The 25,419-nt window shown below is 55.3% G+C and overlaps 1 protein-coding gene across 4 annotated transcripts in view; it reads left to right on the forward strand.

Annotated features, from left to right (window-relative positions):
* The window catches only part of TRIM9 (tripartite motif containing 9), a 69,502-nt gene that overhangs the window by 38,131 nt on the left and 5,952 nt on the right, over positions 1–25,419 (forward strand). Inside the window, exons 2-9 of one of the 4 annotated variants that reach the window (XM_087746877.1) lie at positions 933–1,028; positions 1,529–1,651; positions 10,866–10,976; positions 11,567–11,720; positions 14,482–14,639; positions 16,731–16,869; positions 22,295–22,483; positions 24,828–24,869. In XM_087746877.1, the coding sequence (XP_087603003.1) occupies positions 933–1,028; positions 1,529–1,651; positions 10,866–10,976; positions 11,567–11,720; positions 14,482–14,639; positions 16,731–16,869; positions 22,295–22,483; positions 24,828–24,869 (1,012 nt within the window). The remainder of the gene's footprint in view (positions 1–932; positions 1,029–1,528; positions 1,652–10,865; positions 10,977–11,566; positions 11,721–14,481; positions 14,640–16,730; positions 16,870–22,294; positions 22,484–24,827; positions 24,870–25,419) is intronic. The other 3 variants (XM_087746878.1, XM_009472746.2, XM_087746879.1) reach the window with 3 other exon arrangements.

Consider the following 25,419-nt stretch of genomic DNA (forward strand, 5'->3'; position numbering starts at 1 on the left):
TCTCCTGTCTCACCAGCCTCCGGGGGAGCACGGCACCACAGGGCAGGTGCCAGCGTCCTGACCACAGCAGGGACGGTCACATTAGCTTTTTGGAGATCTGGGGACATCAGCCATCTTCTGGGTCCCCTTCTGTGTCTGCCACAAAGAAAGATCACACCTCAAAACCTGCATGGTGTTTGCAGGCATTTTGCAGCCCACAAAAGAGGCAAAATCTCTCCCGGAGGTAAATTGTCATGGGTGATTTGCCCAGCTCTTGAGATAATAACTCTTACTGAAATCACGGCAAAAGGGGAAGATTCCGGAGTTAATGTTTGGAAAGTGCCAGGAGAATGAAAAAGCACAAGACATGATCGTTATTATTACTGTGCTGTGCAGCTCAGCTCAGCACGGGCCGGAGCAGGCTGTGGGTGTGCGCTCCCACCCCTAGCACCAGAGGAGGAAGGGGCAGTCAGTATTTTGCATTGCTATTACCTTAGTTTTCAGGAGGGATTTGGGAGATTTTCAGTCTGATTCGGGTGATCTGACCTGTGCCCTGTTGCTGATCATCCTCAGCAGACATGGGTCAGATCCCACAGGATTTTTGGTGTCTGGCTGCCTGGAGAGCACAGATCCAGGGGAGTTATTGACTGGCTCCCTCTGAGACCCAGGATGGATGTGGCTTGTCTCTGATCACCCAGGGAAGCCTGTGGAGGAGGTGGACACTGAATATCTGCTTCCCAATCCCAGGGATGATGGCTAACCCTCCTTTTCCTCTCCTTACGCTCAGGGCAGCAGGGGCAGGACACCTCGTTGGGTTGCTGAAGGCTGCACGCCCCGGGAAGGCAGTGCTGGGCTGCAGTCCATCCCAGCCCAAATCACACACGGGTCAGCTCCTCCAGCACAAGGATGAGTCCAGGACATGGAAATGACCCTGCTCTTTCTTCCCTCTGCAGAGTCAGCTTTCCCAGGCCCTGAACGGGTTGTCGGACAGAGCCAAGGAAGCAAAAGAGTTCCTGGTCCAACTCCGCAACATGGTGCAGCAAATCCAGGTACCGTGTCTCCTGGCCGAGGAACAGCCCCTTCCCACGGGGATGAGCTGCTCTCTGCAATCCTCTGCCCCATCTCCCTGGCTTGGTTTGGTGGGTGCTCTCCCAAAGGGGCCCACAATCAGCACCTGACTTTTCATATTACCCCCTGCAGCCCTCCCCAGAACTGCTGCTCCCAAAGCTGCCTGTGTCACGGAGCGAGCAGCAGAGACCCCAGCCCTTCCCGTCTCTGCCCCGGGCAGATCCAAGGCTGTGGCAGGACGGACCAAACGGTTGGACTCGACGATCTTAAGGGTCTTTTCCAACCTTGACGATTCTATGATTCTATGATTTGCCATGAGCCAAAGGTGTAAGCACCCCACATGCTAATGGTATGGATTTGTGTGTTGCAGTGATGCAGCTGCACATATAAAAATAACCCATGTGGTATCATAAAAAAAATCAGGTTTCCCAATTGAAATGGAGATGTGCCCTGGGCTGTGATGCTCTGCTCTGACCCGCAGGAGAACAGCGTGGAGTTCGAGGCCTGCCTGGTGGCCCAGTGTGACGCCCTCATCGACGCCCTCAACAGAAGGAAAGCCCAGCTGCTGTCCCGGGTCAACAAGGAGCACGAGCACAAGCTGAAGGTGAGCCCCTACCCAGCGGCTGGGCTGGTCGGAGCGCGTTCTGCAGGGTCAGTGCCGGACGGGGACGAGGACTGTGATGTTGTTTGTTGGGGTGAAGCACCACGGGAGGAGCGGGGAGGTCGCTAGAACGCCACTCTTCTTGCTTTTCACATTAGCTGAATTCCATTTTGCTGCAGATGCTCAGCCCGCTCCCAGCGTGACGGGCCCTGAGCAAAGTGCTGCTTCCTCCAGGTCGTGGTTCCCACTGAATTACCCCATTACTGGCCCAAATAGTAGTCATTAGGTCAGCAGAGCCGTGTGTACATCATCCACAGGATGGAAAAGGACCTTAGTCATGCCCCATGTTGCTTTTGAGCTACTAGCATGATCCTGCAGGATGCTGAGTGCCTGGAACTTCTGCTGCCTTCAGCTGAAGTCCTGGGGCACTTGCTGTCATGAGATGCCAGTTTTGTCATCAGGCAGGAGCAGGAATTCCTCTGTTTTCTGTGCTTGGTGAGCACCTCCTGGCCCCAGGGTGGTGGCTGCCCTGAGAGGTGAATTGTTGGCATTGGGAGAGCTGAGATGCAGCTCTAGATGTGAGCTGTGCAAACGGGCTCCTGGCTTGTGTCGTTCCTGCAGTCACTACACCACAACTTTTCAGCTGGTTTGGGGCTGAGAAGGGAAGGAACGGGCCAAATCTCACCGGGGACCAGCGGAACGGGTGTAGCAGCGCCCAGTATCTGTTGGACAAGGTAGTTGCACCCTGGCCATCACCAATACGGGCCAGCTGAGGCATTTCACACCAACATCACTTTGTGCTTCCAGGGTCTCTCTTCCAAAGGCATTTCAGTGTTTGGGCTAGAAACATCTGTATCTCTTCTCTGGCTTCACTTGCATCCCCCCTGGTCTTGCCTTGGGCCATCCAGGAGGCTCCCAAAGGGATTTCTGGACGTGCCTAAAATGAGGGAGGAAGCCACCAGCCTCCAGTCTGCCTGCAGACGATGGGCACGGCAACACGAGGGCTTGTGAGCATTTCCATCAGGAGATGGACAATAGCAGCTTTGTGGGACCAAGCCCAGCATCAGTGCTCGGTGTCCGACAATAAAGCGCAACCCCAAATAGGCATGCCAGGCCGCCAGCATGTCTTCTAGGCGCAGAGGGGATCCCCACTGCCTGGTGGGCTCTCTTTCCCTCTTCCCCTTCAGGGCACGGTTAATTAAACTCTCACAAAGCCAGGCAGCACAAAGCAATTTCCCTGCTCAGCACAACCCGAGGAGGCCTTTCACTTTTTGGCTGGAGGAAGGGAACTGCATCCCACTGCTTGCTCTTCCCGTATTGCCTGTCCCCCCAGCATGTGCACATGTACATCCCACCTCCGTCCGCCCTTGTTACCAGCCAGGCTTTGTCATTAGGTGGGCCTGGCCCTTAAAAGAAGAAACAGCCCCTGGCTTTCAGACTGACTCCTAAAATCAGCCCTCAAGCCTCCCTCCCTGAAGGACTGAGCTCTTGCAGCTCCTCACACGCCGCGGGAAGGGAGCTGCACGGGCAGGAGGGGCTCCGTGGCGCTGCGTGCTCCAGCAGCCGCGGCACACAAGCCTGCATCCAGTTATCCGTAGCATCACGGCAGCTGGTGTTTAAAATCCAGAAGCTTCTCCCCTCTGCTCTGCAGCCTGTGGAGTGTTGGTCAGATTTTTAGCCTGAAATTATTTGATTTTCCCTTTCAATTCTTGCAGGGGGGGCGGGGAGGTAGGTAATGAATGCAGCTGTGCCTTGAACTTAGCCTTGTACGGGGAGAGTCATGCAGCGCTGACCCACCCGAGTGCCAGCTAGGGTCTTGCACACTGAGATTTGCCTCCCGGGGCTTCAGCGTGTGGGACACACAGCCTTGGCACGCAGCCCAGGTGAACGCACATCCTTCCCCTCTGCTTTGGGGATGGGGACAGAGAGGGGCTTGCCTGCTTTCACAAGCTGCAGACGGGACAGGGAGTGCAGGAGAGTCTCAGTCCTGTTGGGTACCTCCCCGCTGTCCTCCTTGTGCACGCAGAGGGTCCCCCAGCCACACCGGGCCACCGAGGCGAGCGTTCACCACCAGCCCTGTGGCCTGGTCCCCTGCACCCCTGTCCCTGGCACTGCTGCTGTCCCCATGTGCTGTCACCCAGGGGAAGGGGCTGCCCAGGCCATTGCCGCATGGGGCTGTTCCCCCTTTGCCCCCTCCAAGGAACGCCCTGGACAAAGGAAAGGGCCTTTAGGATGAGAGGGAACAGCCTCAAGCTGCGCCAGGGCAGGTTTAGGTTGGATAATAGGAAAAATTTCTTCACGGAAAGGGCTGTCAGGCCCTGGCCCAGGCTGCCTGGGGCAGGGGCTGAGTCCCCATCCCTGGGGGTATTTAAAAGCCAGGGAGATGTGGTGCTTAGGGCCATGGTTTAGTGGTGGCCTTGGCAGTGCTGGGGTAACGGCTGGACTCGATGATCTTAAGGGTCTTTTCTGTGATTCTATGAAAGGCGGCACCTGCAGCTCCAGCTGGGCACGGGCTGGGCTGGCCTCGCTGAAGGGGTCAGGGGAATGCGAGGAGACATGAAAGGGGAGCAGCATTGTGCCTGGAGCAGCTGCCTCCCAACGGGACATCCCCCCCGCTGCCGAGGCTGGGGCAGGCTGGGGGGGTTAACAAAGCCCTCGGCTTTCTCCCTGAGGCTCTGGAGCCCTGGAAGTGTTGCAGAGGGAGCAGGAATCCTTCCAGGGTGTCAGGAATGACGGTGTGCCAGGTGTGAGACTGTGCAGCAGAGAGGCTGCCTCCCCACCTCGCCTGCCCCGTCCGCAGCAGCATGCTGCATGCTCAGCGCCGTCTCTTCCTGCACGTGCCCTGGCACACGCTTTGCGCTGAATTTGGACCCGTGGTGGGTCCTGCTGCAGGGCCACGGGGCTTGTCCTGCTTGATGTTCACATTAGGACAGGACAACGTCAGTTGCTGGCCTGTGGTGATAGCTTCACCCCTTCCCATAAGAGACCAGTCCGGAGCATCCTAGCCTGGCCCGCATGTCCTCTAGCCACTGCCATGTCCCCAGGGCAAGTCAGCTGAGGAGGAGAAGAGCAGATAGAATGACCGGTGAGACGTAGCTGTGCCGCCCAGGAGCCCTTTCAGATCCAAACTGGTTGCTCCAGCAGCCAGCGTGGAGCCACAGTGCCCTGGCTGCAGCCGATCTCTCCGTGGGCTGCCCCTCCTCCCTGCTGGTGGCCATCACGGCACAGTATGGCACCGTGTGAGCCAGGAGGAGAGGCACAGAGGGACAGAGCCTGCCGGCTGGTGCCGTGCCACGGGTGCCTTTCACCGGGGAGCCCAAGCTCCCATTCCTGTGCGGCGCCCAGAATTGGGCTGGGCTCGGCTTTAGGACTGACCTACTTTGGCTTGACACATATTTCATGGAGGCAGGCACAAATCCAGGTTTGCCTGTGGGCCAACACTAATTGCTCTGGAGCAGGGAGAGGTTTGGGAGGTAATGAACTTGGAAGGGATGTTTCCCTGCCTTTCCCCAGCCTCCCCCTACACTCGGATTCAGATTAAGAACCCAGGCTTTAAAAAATAGCATCTGGAGGAGCAGTGGGTGCCCGCTCCACCTCCAGGACAGACCTCCTTGTCTGTCCTGCTCCTCGTTGCTGGCCTTGGTTTTCCAAGAACCAGTACGGTCTTCCCCAGGGGAAGATGCCCTACGGCACAGGCCGTTTTGAGCAGAGGACACAGAGGCTTCCCTGCGGTGTTTTCCCAGGGAGAAATCTCTCCTTAGTTCACAGTACACATGGACTGAGCTCTGTGTGCACCTCCTTTAAGCTCTCGGCAGCGTGGTGGACAATTCTGGCCTTGTTCTGGCCTTCAGGTCATGGGGTGCCTTTGCTGTGATTTCCCCACAGTGCTTTGGCTGCAGAGCCCTTGCAGGCAAACAGTGGTCGTCACATTTCCCAGGGGAGCTAATTATATAGGAACTGCTCACCCAGAGCTTCTGTCCATAATGATCTCCAGAAATGAATTGCTGGTCCATGACCCTTCTTCAGGGGTTACAGTCAGGATTTTCCAGGAAGCCCAAGGGAATTTGGTGTCCCCCATTGGATTAGATCACTGGTGATCAGGACTGGTGAGAAAGGATGAGGAACAGGACAGAAGCACAGGTTTGGTTTCCTGTACCGTACCATTTCTGTATGGAAACACCAGACAGGACACACAGGTCAGATAAGCTCATCAGGAGACGCATTATTTCCCGAAGATGCAGATACCAGACCGCTGCTTTCCCTTACAAATCCCTCCATACCCTGCCCTGTTTTCCCCCTGCCATGGTGTCTGCTCACTTTGGGAAGGGCATTGGCACCAAGAGCCAGGGCTGAGGAGCTCTGCAGAGCTGTGATCGGGCTGCAGGGAATGCCTCTGGTTTTCTGATGTCCCTCAAGCTTTCCACTTGTTTTGTTGAAGAGCTGGATCAAGTCTGTCCTCCGTAGCATCTGTCCATGTGCCACGTTCTCCAGTGGCTCCACACTGGAGACCAGGTCTCCATATCGCTTCCCATGCTTGCCGGTACCTTTGATCAAAACGGGCTTGTGCAAGCCTCCAGGACGTGCCGCCGGCAGCATCGCACGGGGGTGTTGATGCAGCGTCTCCGCTTTTCCCAGCTCCAGCCTGAGCCTCCTCTCCCAGTAGCGAGAGGCAAGTCACCATGGAAACATCCACCTGGAAATGCTCTGCTCGGAGGACGTGTGATTGTAGGATTCAGCACAATCAAACCGTCGGGATCTATCCCAGGGATTTTTCCATCTGGGATTGCAGCACTGCGGCGAAGCAGAGCAGCACTGCTCCCCGTGCCGCCACCCTCCGTCCCCACAGCCGTGCAGGTGACCGTACCCCGGCCACGGTGTGCCGGGGGTAAGGAGGCTCCGTGTCCTCCACGTGACGTCCCCGGCAGGGCTCGTCCCGGGTGCTGAGGAGCCCAGGTTCAAGTGAGGTTGAGTGCTTTGAAAACCGGTTATCTAGCCAAGTACTAAAAAGAGGAGGAAGGTGAGGAAGACATTTAAGTAGAGATGAGTGCAGATGTTATTACCTTCTAGGAGCTGTATTAAAATGTAAATTATAGTTAATGTCATCTTACAGGGAAGAAAAGCTCTTGAAATAAATTTCCTATTTTAAGGTAGTAGTGAACTGCTGTGAGTGCACAGCAAAAGTCCTTTTTATAGGCTGTAATTAGCAGGCAGGTTCTGGCTGTTGCCTCCATTGGCACCTAGAGGGAAAAAAAGGCACTTCGTAAAAATGACCACAAACAAAATGTATGGAGCTGCCCAAATCCCCTCGCCAGCTGAGCCACAGCCCTTTCCCAGAAGATGCCACCGTTCAGCGGGGTGTGTTACCCGCGTAGTTTCAGGAAAGGTTTGTAAATCATCTACCTCCATGCAGAATTGGTGGCAGCCTGGTTTTCCTGGCGGTCTGGTGAATCCTGCAAGCCTTCTGAGGCCTCCTGAGGCTGCCCCTCAGCCCAACACTGCCTCATTTGCTTGCATGAGTCAAAGGCTTGAGGAACTTCCAAATTTTGCTTTCAGCTCTCTTCATCGAAATACTCTTCATTCCTGGGGTAACAGGGAGCTGAGGTACCCCAGGGAGTGGGAAGCATGGGGAGAACCACAGGATGCTTAAGGCCATATGGAAAACTTGTGGGCTTCACTGGCTCCACTGGGTTTAGACCATGTGGGAGATGGTTATGTTTTATTTTTAAAACGTTTCATTTCCCTAATCAAAGCGACTCACGGAGTCTCACTGTTCCTGTCTGCGTCCCATTTCTCTTGTGTGCAGCGCAGAAGCTGTAAAGCCACGAAGCCCCACTAGGTCCCAACCAAAGATCCCTCGTCTTGACTTGAAAACAGTTTATTGGTGGTGAAGGGGAACGTGGATTTCTGCTGCCTGCTGTGTAGGTGCTGCAATTAAACTGCTGTTTCATGCTCTAATTCTCCAGATGAAGAGGTGCTGGAGCCCCAAAGGGGATCACAGAGTTACAGAAGGGCAGGATCGCTGGGGCTAAAGGTGCGGGCTGGGACAGAGCCACAGCCGCTGCTTCGGGTGCAGTTTCTGAGCACCTAGAGCAGGCTGCCTGCGGTCGGGGTTTGAGGCTGGAGACTCCACAGGCTCTCTGTTCTGGTCTTTGATGACCTTTATGGGAAAAAAAGCTTTTACTTATGTTTAAACAGAATTTCTTGTATCTCAGTTTGCACCTACATGCATAAAGATTTACGTGCCTCAGTGGCAGCCTGCAGCAAGCACTTCCACTCCAGGCAAGACCTTTATTAGCAGGGATAATCTGCCAGGAACCTCGGTAATGACAGCCTGGAGCTGCCTGGCGCTGGCCTCGCCTCACCCTGCTGCCAGGGAGCCGGCAGGGCAGAGGGGCAAAGCTGGGGCTGACATCTCTGTGCCCCGGCTCCCTCCTCCCAGACAGTGCCAGGAGCCCCGCAGGTCTCAGGCTGACACCGGCGCAGTGGTGGCAGGTCCCCTTGCCTCACCGGTAACCCCCGTCTCTTGGCCAAGAGGGTGCCAGGGAGACAGCCGTGTGTCCGGGGCTGTCCTGGGACACCGTGCCTGTCTTCACCGAGCAAATGCTGTTTCTTAGAGGCTCATGTCTGGCTGGTGGTAGCAGATGGCAATTCTGCTGGTAATACTTCGAAAGCATCTACTCGGGCAGGGAGAGGCTCACAAATTCATTATCCTGGGCAAACCAGACAGAGATTTAAGCTGCAGAGAAGATAAGAAGATTGTTTTACCAGTCTCATCTTTGCTGCCTTCCTGGCAGCACGTGCATTTCCCCGGAGAGGGGTCTCGCATGAAAGAAGGAGACTGCTTTTCTGGGCATTCAGGGTGTGATCCCCGCTTGCCCATCTGCAGCCCAGCAGGCAGGGAATGCAAAACCTTGCTGTGGCTCGGTAGTTGCAGTCAGGATACGCTCAGACAGCAAGGTTAGAGCCCGCAGGCTGGGCTCATCTCACGCTCAGTGGTAACACCACGGTCTGCAGCTGAGAGACCCTCCATCCATACGGCTGACAACCCTTGCAAGAGCAGAACAACCCCCCAACACCCTCTCTCTGGGCAGAAGAGATCAAATTAATGCAAGGGGCTGCTTCGCGTGGCATGGCAGGGGCTGCAGGTTGCTGCAAGGCTTTGCACCCCCGCTGCACCTTCTGGATCCCACCCTGAAGGACCGACCATCCCCACGGAGAAAGGGCGTCCAGGGGCTTGCCCACGCTTTTGGAAGAGGCCAGCGTAGGCGTCCAGATCTCCAGGACTAGCTGCTGCCTCTGCTCCATCCCAGCAGACCCATTCCAGTGCGCTCAAGCATTAGAAACTGGCACTGAACGAAGTTTTCCCTCTAATGACAGCGTTTGAGGCCCAAACCGGCGTGGGCCAATCATGCTGCTCGCTAGCCCCATCTCAGAGCGATCCAGCATCTCTGCAAGCCTCCGTCCGCACGTCTTGGTCTAGAGGAGCAATATAGGAGCTCCCTCTGCTGCCTTGTCTGCCCTGCACATGGGGTGCGCTGGCTCCCCAGCGCCGGGGAAGAAACCTCAGGCTGGGATTGCTAAAAGCAGTCTCAGGGGTGGCTCTGCAAACAGCAACTCCCTAAAAAAAAAAGGAGCTGGCTAGGAGAGTGTGTCATAGCGTTTCACAGAAGCAGATATGTTGCCCCAAGTTGCAGGACTGGTGATTCTTTTCTTCCTGTTAGGTGATTAAGTTGAGGTGATTAAATGATAATTAAGCAACACATGGTGTGATTAATTGCCCTGCAGGAGTCATCACCCCCCTTGAAACCCAGGTTCATTCACTGCAGGAGGCTGACATGGGCTTGGTTTCACCTCCCTGTCCCTCAGACCGTAGGGATGCTCACAGGAGGAGGTGCTCCTCAGCCCGCCGTGGTCACTTGAGCGCTGGGATTCACCTACTGCGTTGCCGAGGACACAGCTGCGCTTTCAGAAATGTTAATCGTTGCTTATTGCAGTCTTTTCCCTCACGCTGCAGCTGCAGATGCTGATGCAAAGCTCATCTTTACTGCCTGTAACGCCCTGAATAGCTGTGCTCTCTAGAGCTGCATAGCTTTGTTCAGTCCTAGTGAAGAACTTTACACAGCTTTAAAGCTCTTCCAGAAAAAAAACACTATACACCATGGGCACGTTCCTCTAAAGCATAAAACCTCTCTTTCTGAGCTGCTCTGCCAATCTGCCATCCTCCGCCAGGTCCGCCTGTCTGTTCCGCTGAAGAAATCCCGCTGATGCCGGGCACAGACCTGCACTGTCTCCTTCTGCGGGGATTCAGCCTGAGGGAGCACCTTGCAGTCGCTCTGAGGGACCAGCCAACCTTCAAATACACCCTCGCGGTATCAGAGCCTGAACCCCGTCCTCCCCGCTGTGTTGCAGGGAAGGTCAGCAGAGCCCCGGCCGAACTGCACGCTTGGTTTTATTCTGCTGCTGGGGGAACCATCCGTGGGTGCAAGAAGTGCTATAGCGTGCAGCCTGGGCAGCCCCAGGCGGAGCTTGGCACACTGTAGGGAGCCCTGCCACAAGGCGTGCAGGATTTATCTCCTCTCGCTGGCACACCTCTCCCTCTGAGCTCATCCCCAGGCTGCAGCCGGTGGAGAAAATGAGGCAATTCTGCAGCGTGGTCCATCTCAGCTGATGGGCGGATGAGCATCTCAAACAGATCGTTAGTCAGAGCTGAAGCTGGGGGAGGTGGTGCATTCATTTCTCTTGGAAATACCAAAATACCAGGCTCGCTCCTCACCCGGGGCGGTTGGGTACAGCTGCCCCAGAGCCAACCCCGCAGCCCGGCTCTGCGCCGAGGATGGATAGGGCAGCCCCGTGGAGGCTGCAGCAGCGGCTGCGTATCTGTGGAGGTAGGCATTTGCTTTGCATGGAGTTCCTAAGCTGTCATTTGGAAGCTGTCTTAATTAAAGACAGAGCAAGGACCTGCCCTACTGCTTTGAATAATTACGTGGGTTAATTTGAGCTAAACAAGGCTTCTTCTTGTTCACAAGGTTTTAAAAGATCTGGAATTCGGTGTACGAGTCTTGGCCAGTTCTGCCGCCTTCTCTTCCCTTGAGTCTTTGTCTCCCTCCGTGTTGCCCTGACCCTGTCCCTGTGCCCACGCAGCACCGAAGCCCACTTGCTCCCCGTCTCCCGAAACCCCGCAGCTCTGAGCAACACTGTTCTCCTTGTCCCATTGCAGGTGGTACGAGACCAGATTTCTCACTGCACGGTCAAGCTGCGCCAGACCACGGGCCTGATGGAGTACTGCCTGGAGGTCATCAAGGAGAACGACCCCAGCGGCTTCCTGCAGGTTGGTGCGGAGCTGCTCGCATCTGGGCTACCAGGGGAGCGGGAAGGGCATTGCACAGACCAGAGCCCTGGGGTAACGCAGCAGAGTTGGGGGAGTTACACCAAGGATGATGTCCCCAGCTTTTCCAGCTGTAAAATCAAGGGCCAGCCTCTCATCGGCTCCAAGTCACAGCAGGACAGAAGCAGAACCAGGCCAGGGACATTTCTTACTCTGCCCGCAGAGTCAGAGGGTTGCAGCAGAGGGTGGTGTATCTCTGGAGCAGTGATCATAACGTGCTGTGCCGTGGTTCTCCAGCGAGAGACGGACATACAGCACTTGGGAACTGCATCCCACTGTTCATTCCTGGGCTGGTCCCTTTGGTACTAGACCCTGCCTTTAAAATCATCCCCGAAGCTCCTGGGGTCCCTCTGCCAATCTGAGCCTGCAGCAAAGGGCGATGCCAGAAATGGCGTGTGATGTCCCAGCCTTTGGCAGTCAGGGACAGAAGTGGCAGCCTGGGAGACATGGGGAAGCTGGAGAGCAGGGTAGGGACAAGGCACGGCACGCAGCCCAGGTGGCCCTCGGTAGCTGAGGCTGCTCCTCGCCACCAGATCTCCGACGCTCTCATCAGGAGAGTGCACTTAACCGAGGACCAGTGGGGAAAGGGGACGCTCACACCCCGGATGACCACGGACTTCGACCTGAACCTTGACAACGCCCCTCTGCTGCAGTCCATCCACCAGCTCGACTTTGTGCAGATGAAAGGTAAGAATATTTCCAGTGCCTTTCAAAAGCCTGTCTCTGCTCATGCTGAGTGCTTCCATGCAACTCATCACAGGGAAGGGGCAGCAGAGGACAGTTTCTTATCTTCTCCCAGCAAGACTGAGCACCCCAGAGCCAGAGTTATGCCCGTTCCTGTGTATTTTGCACCCCTGGGCCATCTGCCTGCCTGCCTCTGATCCCTGGGCAGCTGTGTGCCAGATCAAGGTGTCGGGAGCTTGGTTTTGCCTGGCAGTGCTTTAGAAAGTGCTCTGCAGAGCCAGGAGAGCCAGGCTGATCCCTGCTCAGCTGGTGGAAGTTGGGACCAGGGTCTTGGGAGCAGCACAAGGCACTTCCCAAACCTCTGCTCACACATGCTCACTGGCTCAGTCCTGAGCAGCATCTGGCATGGGGCCTCCAAACACAAAGGCACAAAGAGCCATGCCACTTAGCTCGGGGTCTTTCCTCCCTCCCGTCTCCTCCCTGTTGTTTTAGACCTTGATTTCAATTTTAATTTCCTCCTTATTCTCCGTTCCCTCTTGCGCTCGCTCTCCCGTGCCACGGAGAGCCGCTGCATTTGCATCGCTTTGCAGGAAGCAGAGAGCTGCTGCAACCTGTGAGCAATTAGCAACTTGGCAAGCCCTGGGAAGCTGCCAGAAGATGCAAATGGGCTGTGACACAGGGAGGACACTGAATGTAGGCCTTCAGCTGGTGCAAATGAGCTGCCTGGAGGAAAGGCCACCAGCTGCGGGTCTGGTGTGGCTCTTCATTGCCCTCACGGCTGGGTTTCCTGACGTGGGAGCCACTTGCGCGCACCAGCGTTTCTCAGCGGTCAGACGCAGGAAGGCTGTTGACCACGCGCTTCCCCTGTAACGATAACAAGTGTCTTCAAGTCATGGCCCCGCTGGTATTTGCTGCAGTGAGAGGGGTGTGTTGGGCATGGCTGCTGGGAGCACTCCTTGCTCATCGTTAGCCAAGCCGTTAATCTGAAGCGTCACTAACATTTTTTGATAGCTAGGGCAGCCAAGCCCAGCGAGGGCTGGATTACTGTTTTGCTTACACACAAGTGGTGGAGACATTAGTGTGTTCCTGCCCTCCCTTCTTTCAGTTTAGCCCGGAGGGTTATTTTTAATTAACCAGAACAGATCTGCTGCTAGTTTAGCTGCCCGCCCTCCTCTGTGGAGGCAGGGCAGAGCTGACATAGGCTGTCCTCTCGTCTCACCCTCCCTGTGGAAATAAGTTAGTGTTTTGTAGACGTTGCAGAAGGTTGGGTTTGGATCCCAAACACGTGTGGCAGCACCGGGGGAGGCAGGGCAACACCAGAGGTCTCGATAAAGAGCAGAGGTGAGCAATAGGTACAGGGCATCCCGCATCCATTGCCAGCACGTGCTGGGCATGAGCAGCATCCCTTCTGCTGTGTTAGCTGTAACGCGAGGTCTTTCTCCACTCGGTTTTTCCAGGCTCTCAGCCTGGTGGTTCCTGCTGAGGATCCGACCCAGGAGGTGGAGTCGCAGAGGGAGGTGGTGAACGGTGAACCTTTGCCAGCGAGTCCCATCTTTTCTCTCCCAGGCATCCGTGGCTCCTCCACGTCTTGTCTGGATTGTCCATGTCTTTTTTTTTTTTCGCTGGCTCTTGTCAGACTTTGGGCAGTGAGGATGAGGATGGAGGACGAGCAGCTCTGTTGGGAGGAAGTTTGGGAGGGCTCTCCTTGGCCAGGGGATGGGATGTGTCAGTGGACATCCCCTTTCCCTGTCCTGCTGTCGCCCCTCCGTGCTTTGCAGAGAAGTGGGCTGCATTACACACCTGCAGATGCCCAAATACAGCAGTTGGAGCAGAAAAAGCCCCGACAGTCCTTTATGTCCCCTATGTAGGCTACAGGGTGCAGAGCGTCCCAGCTTCAGTTCCAGCGGCATGCAGAGGCTGAGGACAGGGACCGTCTGGTGCCTGTTTGGGGACCTCTCTGAAATGTGCTTGTGCCTCTTGTGCCTCCCCGGGAGGTGTTCAGCAGCAAGAGCTGTTTGCTGGCTGAGCTGGCAGAGGGGGCAGCCCTGGGGGCCCCACGGGGACCCCCGGAGTGGGTGCTCTGCTTGGGACAGCATGGAAGGACCCCGAGCCTTTTTTTTGGCAGGTCAAGGGCTATCATTGCCTAGCACTGAAACAGCATCATTGAGAGACACGCGTCTCTTCACCAAGCCTTGCAGTTCGTGCAATCACCTCCCCTTTCAGGACAGACTCTGGTCAGGCACTCCCTATTCTGCAGGGCCCGAGGTTTGTCTCTGCTGCTCCAGCATCCCTTGTTTTGTTGTGATGTGGATTTGTTGCAGTGAATTTGCGTGGTGGAAAAGCGGAGCAGCGCTTGCCGCTGGGTTGTAGGTAAGGGCAGGCCCTCGGCTGCAGCCAGCTCCGCAGCGTGTCTGGGAGGGTGTCCCAGGTTTGGGACCGGCTGCTGTGAAGATCCCAGGCAGTTCTATACCAGGTACATTGTTGCGCTGCCATGTTTCACCAAAATTCATTAGAAAACGGGAAGAAAGCAGAGAAGCTCTGGGGAAATCTCAGCTTCACCAGGCTGCGGGGTGGAGGATGGTGGAGCTTGTTTGGAGAACTGTCCTTTCTGCTCCCTCACACCCGCGAGATCACAGTTACATCCCTTGGCTTCCAAGGCAATAAATGCATCCTCCACGCTCCAACTGAAAGGTGCCTGCCGCGGCTATCCCCCCGCTCCTCCTCTGTGGTGCTAGCAGCCAGGGTTACACTAATTTGTGTTTAGTTTCCTCCCCAGTGCCGGCCCCCCCGATCCTGCAGCTAGAGGAGTGTTGCACCCACAACAACAGTGCCACCTTGTCCTGGAAGCAGCCCCCCTTGTCGACGGTGCAGGTGGAAGGCTACATCCTCGAGCTCGACGACGGCAACGGCGGCCAGTTCAGGGTAGGTGCTCAGAGCACGAAGCCAGTCCCAGCGGCAAGGTGTTGCTCCTGGTTCCAGTAGTGCCCTGCCATGAAGTGACCAAAGAGTTCCCCTCGCTTTTTGCAAGTCCCCTCCTTCCCTCAAAACATGAGACTCACTGCTGGGGTGCCCAGGGAAGCCGACGGTGCAGACAAGCTGCGGGCTCTTTTGAGGGTCAAGGTTATTTGAGGGCATGGAAATACCTTTCCAGTGACCGATATGACTTGCAAATGCAAAGAACACATTTGAAGTTCCGTCTTTTTAGGTTGCTAAATATTTCATGCAAGGTATGCTAATTGCCATGAAAAACTCATGGTTTGCCAGCTGCCAGCAAGCAGAGGTGTTTAAGGCCTGAGGGCTTTTAAATTGCTGTAATTACACAATTAAAATATGATTTTTCTCTGATCCGACACGCTGATAATTATCCTGGCGTGTTCACATCCACTGAGAGCAGGCGCAGGGACCAGCCCATCGTGTTTTCTTAATTCATCCACAAGAAACTCAGGCAGGCAGGAGCCAGAGCGGAGTCGAGGCAGAGGAGAGGCGATGCGGGTGGGATCTGGAGAGAGAAGGGAGCAGGAGGCTGGGTGCGGGGAGACCAAGGCTCAGCACAGCCACCCCAGCCAGGCAAGGGCAATTCCAAACCTTCCCTTCTCCCGCCAGCAGTGGGAAGGGGCTTGGGTGTGCGCGGTGTTCCTGCCTCTGGGGTTATAGAGGGCTGCTCCAGCCGATGGGACACGGCTGGTGGCACGAAGGGGAATGTTGCTGGCTTCTCAGATCACTGAGTCATTGTCCTGCCCGAAAGCAGCAATTTTGCCCAACTGTGTCAGGCAGCGATTTGCCCAGCGAGTACGTCAGTACGGGTGACAGTCAGAGTTTGTCAGTATGGGTGACAGTCCCTGCCGAGAGTAGGTCAGTGTGTAGCCCAGCCTGTTAGCTACCTCCCGCGCAAACGGGCAGGAGAGACTGGGACAATGTCCTGAGGCAAGGACGTGTCCTGCCTTTGGGCATCAAGCCACAAAGGGACTCCTTGCAGTGAGCCTGGGGTGGTGAAGCGAGAGCTGTGCTCTCTCATGGGGTGCTGGCTGCCGGAGAGCTCTGTGGGTGCTGGAGCCCAGGTAGATCAGGGCCACCTTAGCGTCCCATCACCGATCTCACTCGGTTCATTAGGATGCCTACATTGCGCTCCTTGACCCCGAGCACTGACTCGTCGCTGTTCCCAGGTCCACTGCGGCTTGGGCTGCTCCCAGCCCTGGTTAGGGTCTCGGGAGGGGTGGAAGCCATCACTTCTGCTCTGCAGTGCAGGGGAGCGTGCAGGCACCCCTATAAGCTCTGGGGACATGCACCCACCTGCGAGGAAAGGGGCCAGATTCAAGCGTTGGCTCTGGAAGCAGCAGCACCCCATCACCTCGGGCAGCAAAGCGCAGCAGCTCTGGAGTGGGAGCAGGGCAGCGAAGCTTTCCCACGCGGGCGAGCTGCCTGCACAGAGCCTCCATCTGCTCCACAAAGGGCAGCAAACAGGGCTTTATCTTAGGATTTGCTAAATACACCTTTTTGTGAGCCTGGTGTTTCAGTAGCCTGTAGGCCTGTTCACCGCTGTCCCTGCTCGCTCCATTCCTCTGAGCAGGGCTGCGGCAGCAGAAGCCGGTGAGTCGGTGCCCATTCGGTGCGATCACCTTGTTTTCTTCCAAGGAATGCTTTGATCCTGCCACCCAAGAGCATGGAAAATTGTTTTCTGCAAGGATGTTTCTGTGTCCTAGGCTCAGTTTGTATAAATTCCTCTCTCTGGCAGAGCTCCTCCGCGATTCAGTGGGAACTTGGCTGGGATTGATGCCTAATGACTTGGTCATATATGAGCAGCATATCTTTGCCCTACAGAAACTGGTTTTATGGTGCAATATTGTCAAAGAACAAATCGTAGGGCCGTTTTGCTCTGCTTTAGCCATATCCAGTGCTCATAAGTCTGCCCCAGACAGCAGAGCATGGCTGAACCCTGTGGGTGACGACCGCCGGGAGCTGTTCTCCCAGCCCTGGGACTCCGTGGTCTGGGCACTAATTGTGCTTGCTTTGCAGGAGGTGTACGTGGGCAAGGAGACCATGTGCACGGTGGACGGGCTTCACTTCAACAGCACGTACAGCGCACGTGTCAAAGCCTTCAACAAAACAGGAGTCAGCCCGTACAGCAAGACGCTGGTTCTGCAGACATCTGAGGGTAAGGCATTGCAACAGCTCCAGCCCGACGCGCTCAGACACTGCTCACAGGCACGCTCGGGGCCCGTCCAGCCCACCCAAGCTTAGCATTGCAATACAGGGAACCGCTCCGCTGGTCCTCCAGTACCTCAGCAATCATTGCAGGAAAGCCAGCGCTGATGGGAGGAGGAAGGGTTATGTCAGGAGCCTTGAACAGTGCCAGAATTTCACTCTCACCCCTTTGCTTTGCAGAAGATGTTCTTTCGGGAGGTACAGTGACAGGCATCCCACAGAGAAGGGTTTAAGATTTGGTTGCAGCAGGATTTGTATTACACAACAGGACGCTCAGATGTTTTCATTAATTCCATTTAAAACAAAACAACACTGTCAACATTGCTCCTGAGACACTAAGGGCTGTGCATGGCTGCACCACGCCAGAACCACACGATGTCTCCTCCAGCCCCTGTCAGTGCACGACAGAGAGCAGAGGGACCGTGGAGCCGCACGGGCGTCCTTGCCGGCCCACGGGGTGTACAGCCAGCCACGCCGGCGGCGTCTGCATCACCCCCGCACCGGCAGGCGCTCAGTTAGAATATTAAACGCTCCCTTGCAGGTTGCAGAGGAGTCTTCCTGCCTGACTTTAAGTACATTTGTCACACCAGGCACTTAATCCGTCACAGAAAATGAGCTTGCTTTTGACATGCAGGTGGAGAGTCGTAAGGCTAGCTCCGAGAAACGAGGTGGGAGTCAGAAGCAGCGGGCAATGCAGCCGTGAAGGAAGGAATCAGCCCCCACCAGCACATCTGCCGCCCCGTAGCCTTGCTGCCAGGCAAGAAACCCCTCCTTGGGAGTTTTCCATGCTCAGTGGAATCCCTTTTCCTTACTCCCAGACTAAAATCTGTCTTTTCCAAGCTGTGTGAAGATTGGTTTCGCAGCAGCGTTGCCAGACCTGGCTGGTAGCTGGCCCGAGAGCAGCAGCGTGTTCCCGCAGCCCCAGCTGCTGCCGGCAGACGCAGTCGGGGGTCAGGAGGGAACAGACACAGCTCGTGGGGCTGCTGCTGGGGCAGGAGGATGAGATCCTTCTTGCCACAGAGCACCTCTGGTGGCTTTCAGCAAAGAGGAAAAAGGGGTTTCTGCTGGAAACTGATTTACAAATAGAAGCAGAGCAAGGCTACGCAGAGCTTTTTCACTTGCTTGCCTGCACTCATCTGCAGGAGACAACTATTCCAGCTCAGAAAGAGCATCTGCCAGGTTTGAATGCAAGGCAGGACAGGTCAGCAAGGAATGGGACTCACATGTGGCCGAGGTAGAGTGGAGAGCAAACCTGTGACAAACCCTTCTCATACAAGAGGCAGAAAACTCAAATCACAGGCAGCAGAGGTCTTGGCACGTCCGTCTGAGAGCTGTGTGCGTGTTTGCAAAGCTGGGCACCAGCATCAAGGAAGCTGCAGCGTTCCTCTGGAGATCCGGGGACGGGACAGCCCGGATCCAGCCCCGCGCTGGGGTGGCCAGGACTGCTCCCAAAGCCTGACGGTCAACAGTTCTCGCCCACTTCGCTACCCAGCTTCACCAGCCTTTGCAGGAGACAGCAGAGCTTTGGCTTCTCGTCACATTTGTGTCTCATAAGACCCATTTGAGACAGTTTCCTAACCAAAACCAGGTGGGCTTTAAGTCGTCCCAGCCAGGAGTTTGCAGGGACCCCGCGATGATCTTTCCAGCTCTGCTTTCCTCTCATAGGTATTTTCACTGTTGAGCCAAGCTCACCTATTGCTCGGCTCCAAAATACGAAGGAACCTGGGAGAAAATAGCTGTTCGTGGTCCCAGCGGGCCAGGCTGTGCCTGGGGCTGGTGCCTTGGCCTGTGCCAGCAAACGGACATTTCACTCTTCTGAGCATCGGATGAACGTTTGCTGCGTTTTGTCTTTTCACTGAATGGGCTTTTGTATTTGTTATTCCAGCACAAAAGAAAGAAGGAGAAAAAGTCAAATGGGCCTGGAGCGTTTTCTGCTCTTAGAGGGCATCTGAGCTTTTTGGACTCAAAGTGAAATAAATGACATCTGTGTGCAGCTTCGGGATATCCGGGTGACTTGTTGCATGGAGCCGCCCAGCACATCACAGCTCTCGGTTAGGCTTTTATTTCTGGCCTTTACAGCAGCATCAGGCCCTTAAGTGCTATTTTGTCCGAAGTAGGCTTAGCTCTCCCCTTCAGCCATGCTCTGCAGCTTGCTGCAAAGTGTTCATGCGGGAAGAGGGGGCAAAAGAAAGGACGGGCTCAATATGAAGAGAACATTTCTCTGAACACGGCTGTCCTGCCCTAAGTGGTTATGAGAAATTCTGCTTAGAGGGTGTTATTGAAAAGCTGGCTTCTAGTCCTAGCACAGGACTGTGGAAGTTAACTGAAGTCTTTCTTCTGCCTTCAGTGAGCAGTGAAATGGGCTGTAGAGGCTAGCGGGGAGTGAAACGTCTTGCAGGGTCTCAGCATCTGAAAAGAACAAGGATGAGAAGAGGGTAAAATTGTGCCTGGGCCTCTGCAGGCATGCCTCTGTGGTCCTGCCCAGCTGACCAGCCGAGGAGAGCCAGCCAGCACCGACGGGAACATCCCATGGGAAGGCAGCACACACGCAAGCCTACAGCAAGCTGCAGAGCACCTTCCCAGCCCGTGGTGTGGCATGTCTTCTCCTGCTCATCCCAAAGAAACTACGTTTTCCAGCTGAGGAAATTGAAGTTCACTCTTGATAGCCGGTGCTTGGTGCCACCAGCAGGGCAAGATGGCTCCTGGCTGGGAGAAGGTCTGTGCCCCAGAGCCCTTCCCACGTGCTGGGCCCTCTGGCGCTTCCCAGGGATGAAGGTCCTCATCATCAGCACAGCCAAATGGCAGCAAGGGCTGCCATGATCCTTACCTTGAAACATCTCTTCTCCCTACCTGACGTCAGGCTGTTTCGCAGCAGCCCTAGGAGTATCTCTTGCCCTGTCACATCTTAGCCAGTGCCTCCCAGGACCAGCACTGCAGGCTCCAAGGCACTGTGATGTGGCTTAACCTCTCTGTCTCTTCAGCACCTTCATGAAGTTCAGCTGTAGGCTTGGAAATCAGTCTGGAAGAAAGTTTGCAAGGTGACCCTGTCCTTAGGCACAGACATCTTACTGGTGAAAGCACTGCTCGGCCGCCCTCGCCTCCGGGAGACCTCAGGTCTCCCCCCAGCCTTCTCTTCTCTGGGCTGGGCAGCCCCAGCTCTCTTGGTCTTTCTTCATCCAGCAGATTTCCCAGCCTCTGGCCAGTCTCCTGCCGACTTTGGGACCCAGTCTGTTTTCCTCCCGGCACTTTCCCGTTTTCACCCAACCCACAGCCCTGGGGCTGTGCACCATGCACAGTTCCTCGGTGCATTCATGGCTGCAGCAAAAGCAGCCTCTGACAAGGCCTTGCAGAAGCTCCTGGCTCTGGTCTGCTGGCCATGGTGGGATGCAAACATCCATCCCAGGGAACAGGCACCTAATGCATGGTGGCCAGGAACAGAGGAGGAGACCTCCCGGTTGCAGTGGGATTAGAGTCTGCAGGTGGGCTGGCTGCTGGCCTGCTTTTCTCTACAAGGATTTCTGAGATGGCTTCCGAGTCCCTCCAGTGTTGTTTGTTTCCATGGGCTGTCCAGCAAGCTGGAGGACGGGATGAAGGACCAACTCACCCCAGGTGGAGATGGAGAAGAGGAGCTTGGCAGTGCTGGAGGGGACTGTTCCTGCCTGCTCCCCAGGCCCAGATCTGCTCTCCTGGCTGGTGCAGAGCTTCAACTTCCCTCCTGCCAAAACCTGCTGCTCCCGTCTCACCCTTCTGCAGGTCTCTTTGACTGCCCACACCTTGGCCCTTCCGTGGGGCTGCTTCATGCCTTCAGCCACGCTGTCCTGGGCACGTGCTGCCTGAAGAACCGTGTCTCCGCTCCCCCTTCTTGGCTGCTCTGAGTCTCCAGTTTTAGGCACAGCTGCAGAGTTTCAAGGCAAGCCTGGGTTTGGGTTCTTGTATCTTTAGTGAGACACAAGCCTAGGAGCAGAGGATCAGGGAGGAACACCTGCCTTGTCGCACCCTGTGCCCTGCTGTTCCCAAACTTGGCCGACTCTGCCAACACCACCGCTCCCGGCTGCCTCTGCCACCCGCCTGAGCTGGGGATGTGGCAGAGGGGCTTGGGGGCCACCCAGGAGAGCCCTTCCCCAGCCTACTCAAGCACCAGAAGCTTTCCTCTTCTTTCAAGCCCAGTTCCTCATCGGGGGCCCAGCTTTAAGTTCCTTACCAGCCATGGAGTGACCCTCAGCAGCAGCCAGGGCTTTTTAACCGGCAGCTTTTGGAAAGGGGTGAACAACACAAGGGGAGAGACGCTGCAAGGAGCTATGGGAACATAAGACGCTAGTTAGGGAGAGCCATGAGCCCGGCTACTCTTGGTAGTAGTTCCTCTCACTCTTGGTAGGTGTTAGAGGGCACGTCCCTCCCTAACCCTGAGCTCCGTTTATTGACCTGGTGTGCAATAATTTATTTAACCCCTGTCTGAACCCACTGACACTCTTTGCTTCCACAGCCTCCGCAGCAGCAAGTTGCAGAAGTTACAATCCACTGTGCAAAGAAACGCTTCCTTTTATCTGTTTTAACATGCTTTCCAGCTCAATCCGTATTTACAGCCGAGACAGGAAGGCTGGGGATGCGGTGTCCAGGAGTTTATCTGATTGGAATATGTGGAGGATGGTGGATCCTACATTTTCGTGTTAACGTATACCCTTGACAAGGCTAGGGAAGAAATTGCAGGAGGTGACCGTTTGTGGTAGCGGGGAACGGAAGCCGATGACCCGAGAGGTTCCCTCTACTCTGACATTTTGCTGTGAATCACATGAGTTAAATTCTTACTGTAAGGCTCAGATGTGTTTTGACAGGTACAAAGGGATACCAAGAACACAACATCCCGAACAGCCTTTGAGTAAGGTGGGTGCTCGGTGGTACTTAGGGTTATATAGCTTAGTACAGCCCTGCAAAATGCCTTTCAGCGTGACCAACCGACTAGCTTTTATGCCAGTAATTATTGTGCACAAAAAGGTATGAGATTTATTGAAGAACGATGGGAAGGGTGCATGGTAACTTGTGAATTTTTGTAGGTGCATTACTGTGAAGAGGTGCAGGACTCACTTTAAAGAAAAACGTATTGAATTTGTCATGATGACATGGGAACCTTTTGGAAGATGAAAATATCTTTATTGCCGGCACTGTCAGAGGCAAGGCTTTCCCGAAGGGTCTCGCTGGGTTGCACAGCACCAGACATTTCTGCTCCGCGCACCGTACGCACGCTCGCTGCAGCAAAGCAGGGGCCGTGCGTGCCGAAGCGTCTGTGCTCCGGTCCGAGGTCTGGTCTCGGGCAATGGAGCGACACCGTCCAGCAGATCCGATTTCTGATCTCTAGTTTGCATTGATCTTACGTTTAGACACGCAGTCAGAAGAACAGACCCTCCCTTTTCCAGTGCCTTTGGAAAGATCGCAGCTTCGTAGAATGAGTCCTTTCTCCTCCACCCTTAATCTACAACCCAGCTTTCCGGGGAGATCCTACTTTGAGCTAAGATCTTCGGCCCACCAGCTGAGCTTGCATTCTTCTTTACAGTCCCTGAATTCAGCCGGTGAGCTGAGTGCCTCTGGCATTTCCTCTTGGTCTGTGCTTCTGGGCATCTCCAAAGTATTTGTTTGTTTTGTTCCGTTGTGTTTGTTTTTCCCATGACATGCGGATGGCAGGGGGAGCTCCTTCTGTTTGTCAGTGGCCTGCTCCTGCCGCGGCGGGACTTTCAGTGGCGTAGTTCTTGTGGTGTGTTCATCTCTACGTACCAGCATGGGCAGTTTCAGGCGCGGGGTGACAGAGCAGCACCGTAACTCCTTACGTGGGTGCTGTTCTTGGCAGGGCCGGCGTGGCTGAACCGTTTTGCACAGCCAGCCGGCAGAGCAGATCCCTCATCTCTGGTTTGTATTGATCTTGTGTCTAGGGACAGTCAGAAGAACAGGCCCTCCCTGGGAGAAACCTGTGGGGACATCAGGATGGTTTGCTTTCCCTATACAACCAGAAAACGCAGCCTCTGCTGTGAGATTTGTTCTGTGAAATTAGCTTGCTCAATTAAATCTAGACCCCCCTTAAGAAAGAAGCAAGTCTAGATGCAAGCAAGGTCTAGCTAAGGCCAGCTCACAGAGCCCTTGCAGTCTGGCTTCTTAAGACCCTGAAGATGTGGGCTCTCGTCGGCTCAGCTTTGAGCACTGGGCTCGGCTTTTGCAAAACCAGACGTGATCGTATCGAAGTCTTGTTTTCTGCAGAGCAGAGGAAACCACTCCCGTGATACCTTGCTCGTCTGGCAGCGCCCACGAGCGCTTTGCTTGCCTCCTTGCGCCCGGTCCTGGCGGGCTGTGGCGGGACATAGGCAGCGTAGGCAGCACAGGCAGAATGAGTGACGGTATCGGGCAGCCAGCGAAGGAGGCGCAGGCGCAGTGCATCTCTCAGAGCTGTTTTCTAACCAGTCGTTGCACATCTTCCACTGCTAAAGATCCTGGGCCCTGATTCTTCCACCGCTCTGGATTTACACCGCTCCATGGGCTCCAGTGGAGTAAATCACAGCTTTCTCTGGTGTAAGCCCGGGAAGAGTGGGGGCCCACGATTGTTTGATTTCCATCCCATAACCCGGAATGAGGAATGCTGCAGCATGACCCTTGCCAGAATAACCGGGGGCCCTGCAACTTTCTTTTCTTTGTGCTTTTTTATGTTTTTTTTTCTCATCGTACTGCTGTGCGCTAATGGCTTGAACTCTGTTTTGTTACGGGCGTTTCTTACTTTGTGTCCAGTGTAGCCGGATCCACTGCGACGGCCGCGAGCGATCCTTGTGTGTGCAGTACGGCCCTCTGCAGCCACGGTCTGGGGTGGTGGGACAGGGCAAAACGGGGTCCAGAAAGTGCCCGTGTGTCCGTGCTGTTCGGCACTCCAGTGAACTTGTATCGCAGCGATGCACAGAGACCTTGAAAACCACTCTTTGAATAGGGGCACGGGGCGCGATTCATTAAAACAGCCTCGGGAGGTGCTGCTTGGCACTCACCATGGAGCGCAACTGCGGCCAGGCGCTTTCCCGCCAGCACGCACGTCAGCACGGTGAAAAGCCTGCTTCCTTGCCAGAGGAGAGGTGGAAACCAGTCACCCAGCAAGACAGGGTTTTCCTTAAAATCCAGCACCCGTCACGAACGCCCTCCCGTGCAGTGCCAACGTGGGGCTTCACGTTGCCCTCTCCTCCTGGCGAGGACAAGTTCCTGGATCAGGACGAGCTCCTGGATCGGTCCCCGGCTACAGCCTGGCTCCCAGGAGGTGTTTGCAGCCAGCAGCTGCAGTCACGGGAGGGTGAAGGGCACCCCAACGCCTCCTGCCCGTGCAGCTGCAGTCCAAGCTACACCCTTTGGGTGCTAGCGGGGGGCTGAGGCCAAGCATCTCCCCCAGGGACCCCCTCTCCTGCTCCGCTCCCGCCCAGACCGCACACGCTGCAGGCAGAGCTCGGTGGTCCCTATGCACTGGGCGCACCACTGTGGGGTTTTACTTTAAGTGATTCAACTGAGGGTCAATCTAGAGAGTACTTACCAAGCAGCTAAGATATTCTGCCAAGGCTAAAATTTCCTGCCCCTTTTCTGGGGGAAGGTCCAACGATTTGGCATCCCGAGCAGGCAGCAATCAGACTTGCTGCTCTTGAAGGCTGTGATGGGATCTGGCAATGAAAGAGCAGCTCCTCCACGCTTCCCAGAGGTGAAAGTCGCCCAGACGGCCAACAGTCCGCACTCAAACTCACGGCTCCTATTTGCCACCCCTCTCCATGCTCTCTGGCTTTTAATGAATCAGGCCTCCTGTGGCTGGCTGGACGCTTAGTTAAAGGTTAAATGTTCGTGAGTGTTTTTCAGGCGGTTGTTATTTCTTAGCTGTGATGTGTGAAATGTAGTATCTCTTTATAGGATGCAATTTTGACACACAAGGAACGCCTTACTCTCAATTAGGCAAGTATATTTATTACAATTAACTGGCACCTACTCCATGTTGCTCATCCTTTTTTCTTTCTTTTTTCAATCTTTAACCTTTCTTTGGCGAGTGAGCAGCATTTCTTGTGCCTACCCTGCTCGCAGGGCGCTCTCAGAGGTCATGGCAGTAGGCAAATTTGGAGGAGGAATGGTCATTGCCATATGATGTAAAGGCATTTTAAGTTTTCCCCCATATGGTTTTAAAGAGAAGCCTGAAGTCAGTGCTCTGGAAGCGGCCCTGTAATTAAGAACTGATCCCGCTGCTCAAAGCAATACGTATTCCGGTTCATTAAGGGCACTTGAATGCCAAGGAGGCGATTAGCCCCTCTGCCGCTAATTGGAGCGAGCGCTTGTTGTAGCTGCCGGCGTGTCCCGCGCAGGCTGCCTCCTGCGAGGCCGGGCCCGTTCATTCCCCTGGGAGAAGGAGCCCCGTGCCCAGCCCAGCGGGATTCCCGCCTCGGGAGCTCGCACGCCGTGCCGGCCAGCCCGCGCCGCTGCCAGCCCATCCTCGCTCCATCTCTCCCCACCT

The sequence above is a fragment of the Nipponia nippon genome, unplaced genomic scaffold (genome assembly GCF_047370975.1).
Source record: "Nipponia nippon isolate SJK-2023a ecotype South Korea unplaced genomic scaffold, ASM4737097v1 scaffold_11, whole genome shotgun sequence".
NCBI lineage: Eukaryota > Metazoa > Chordata > Aves > Pelecaniformes > Threskiornithidae > Nipponia > Nipponia nippon.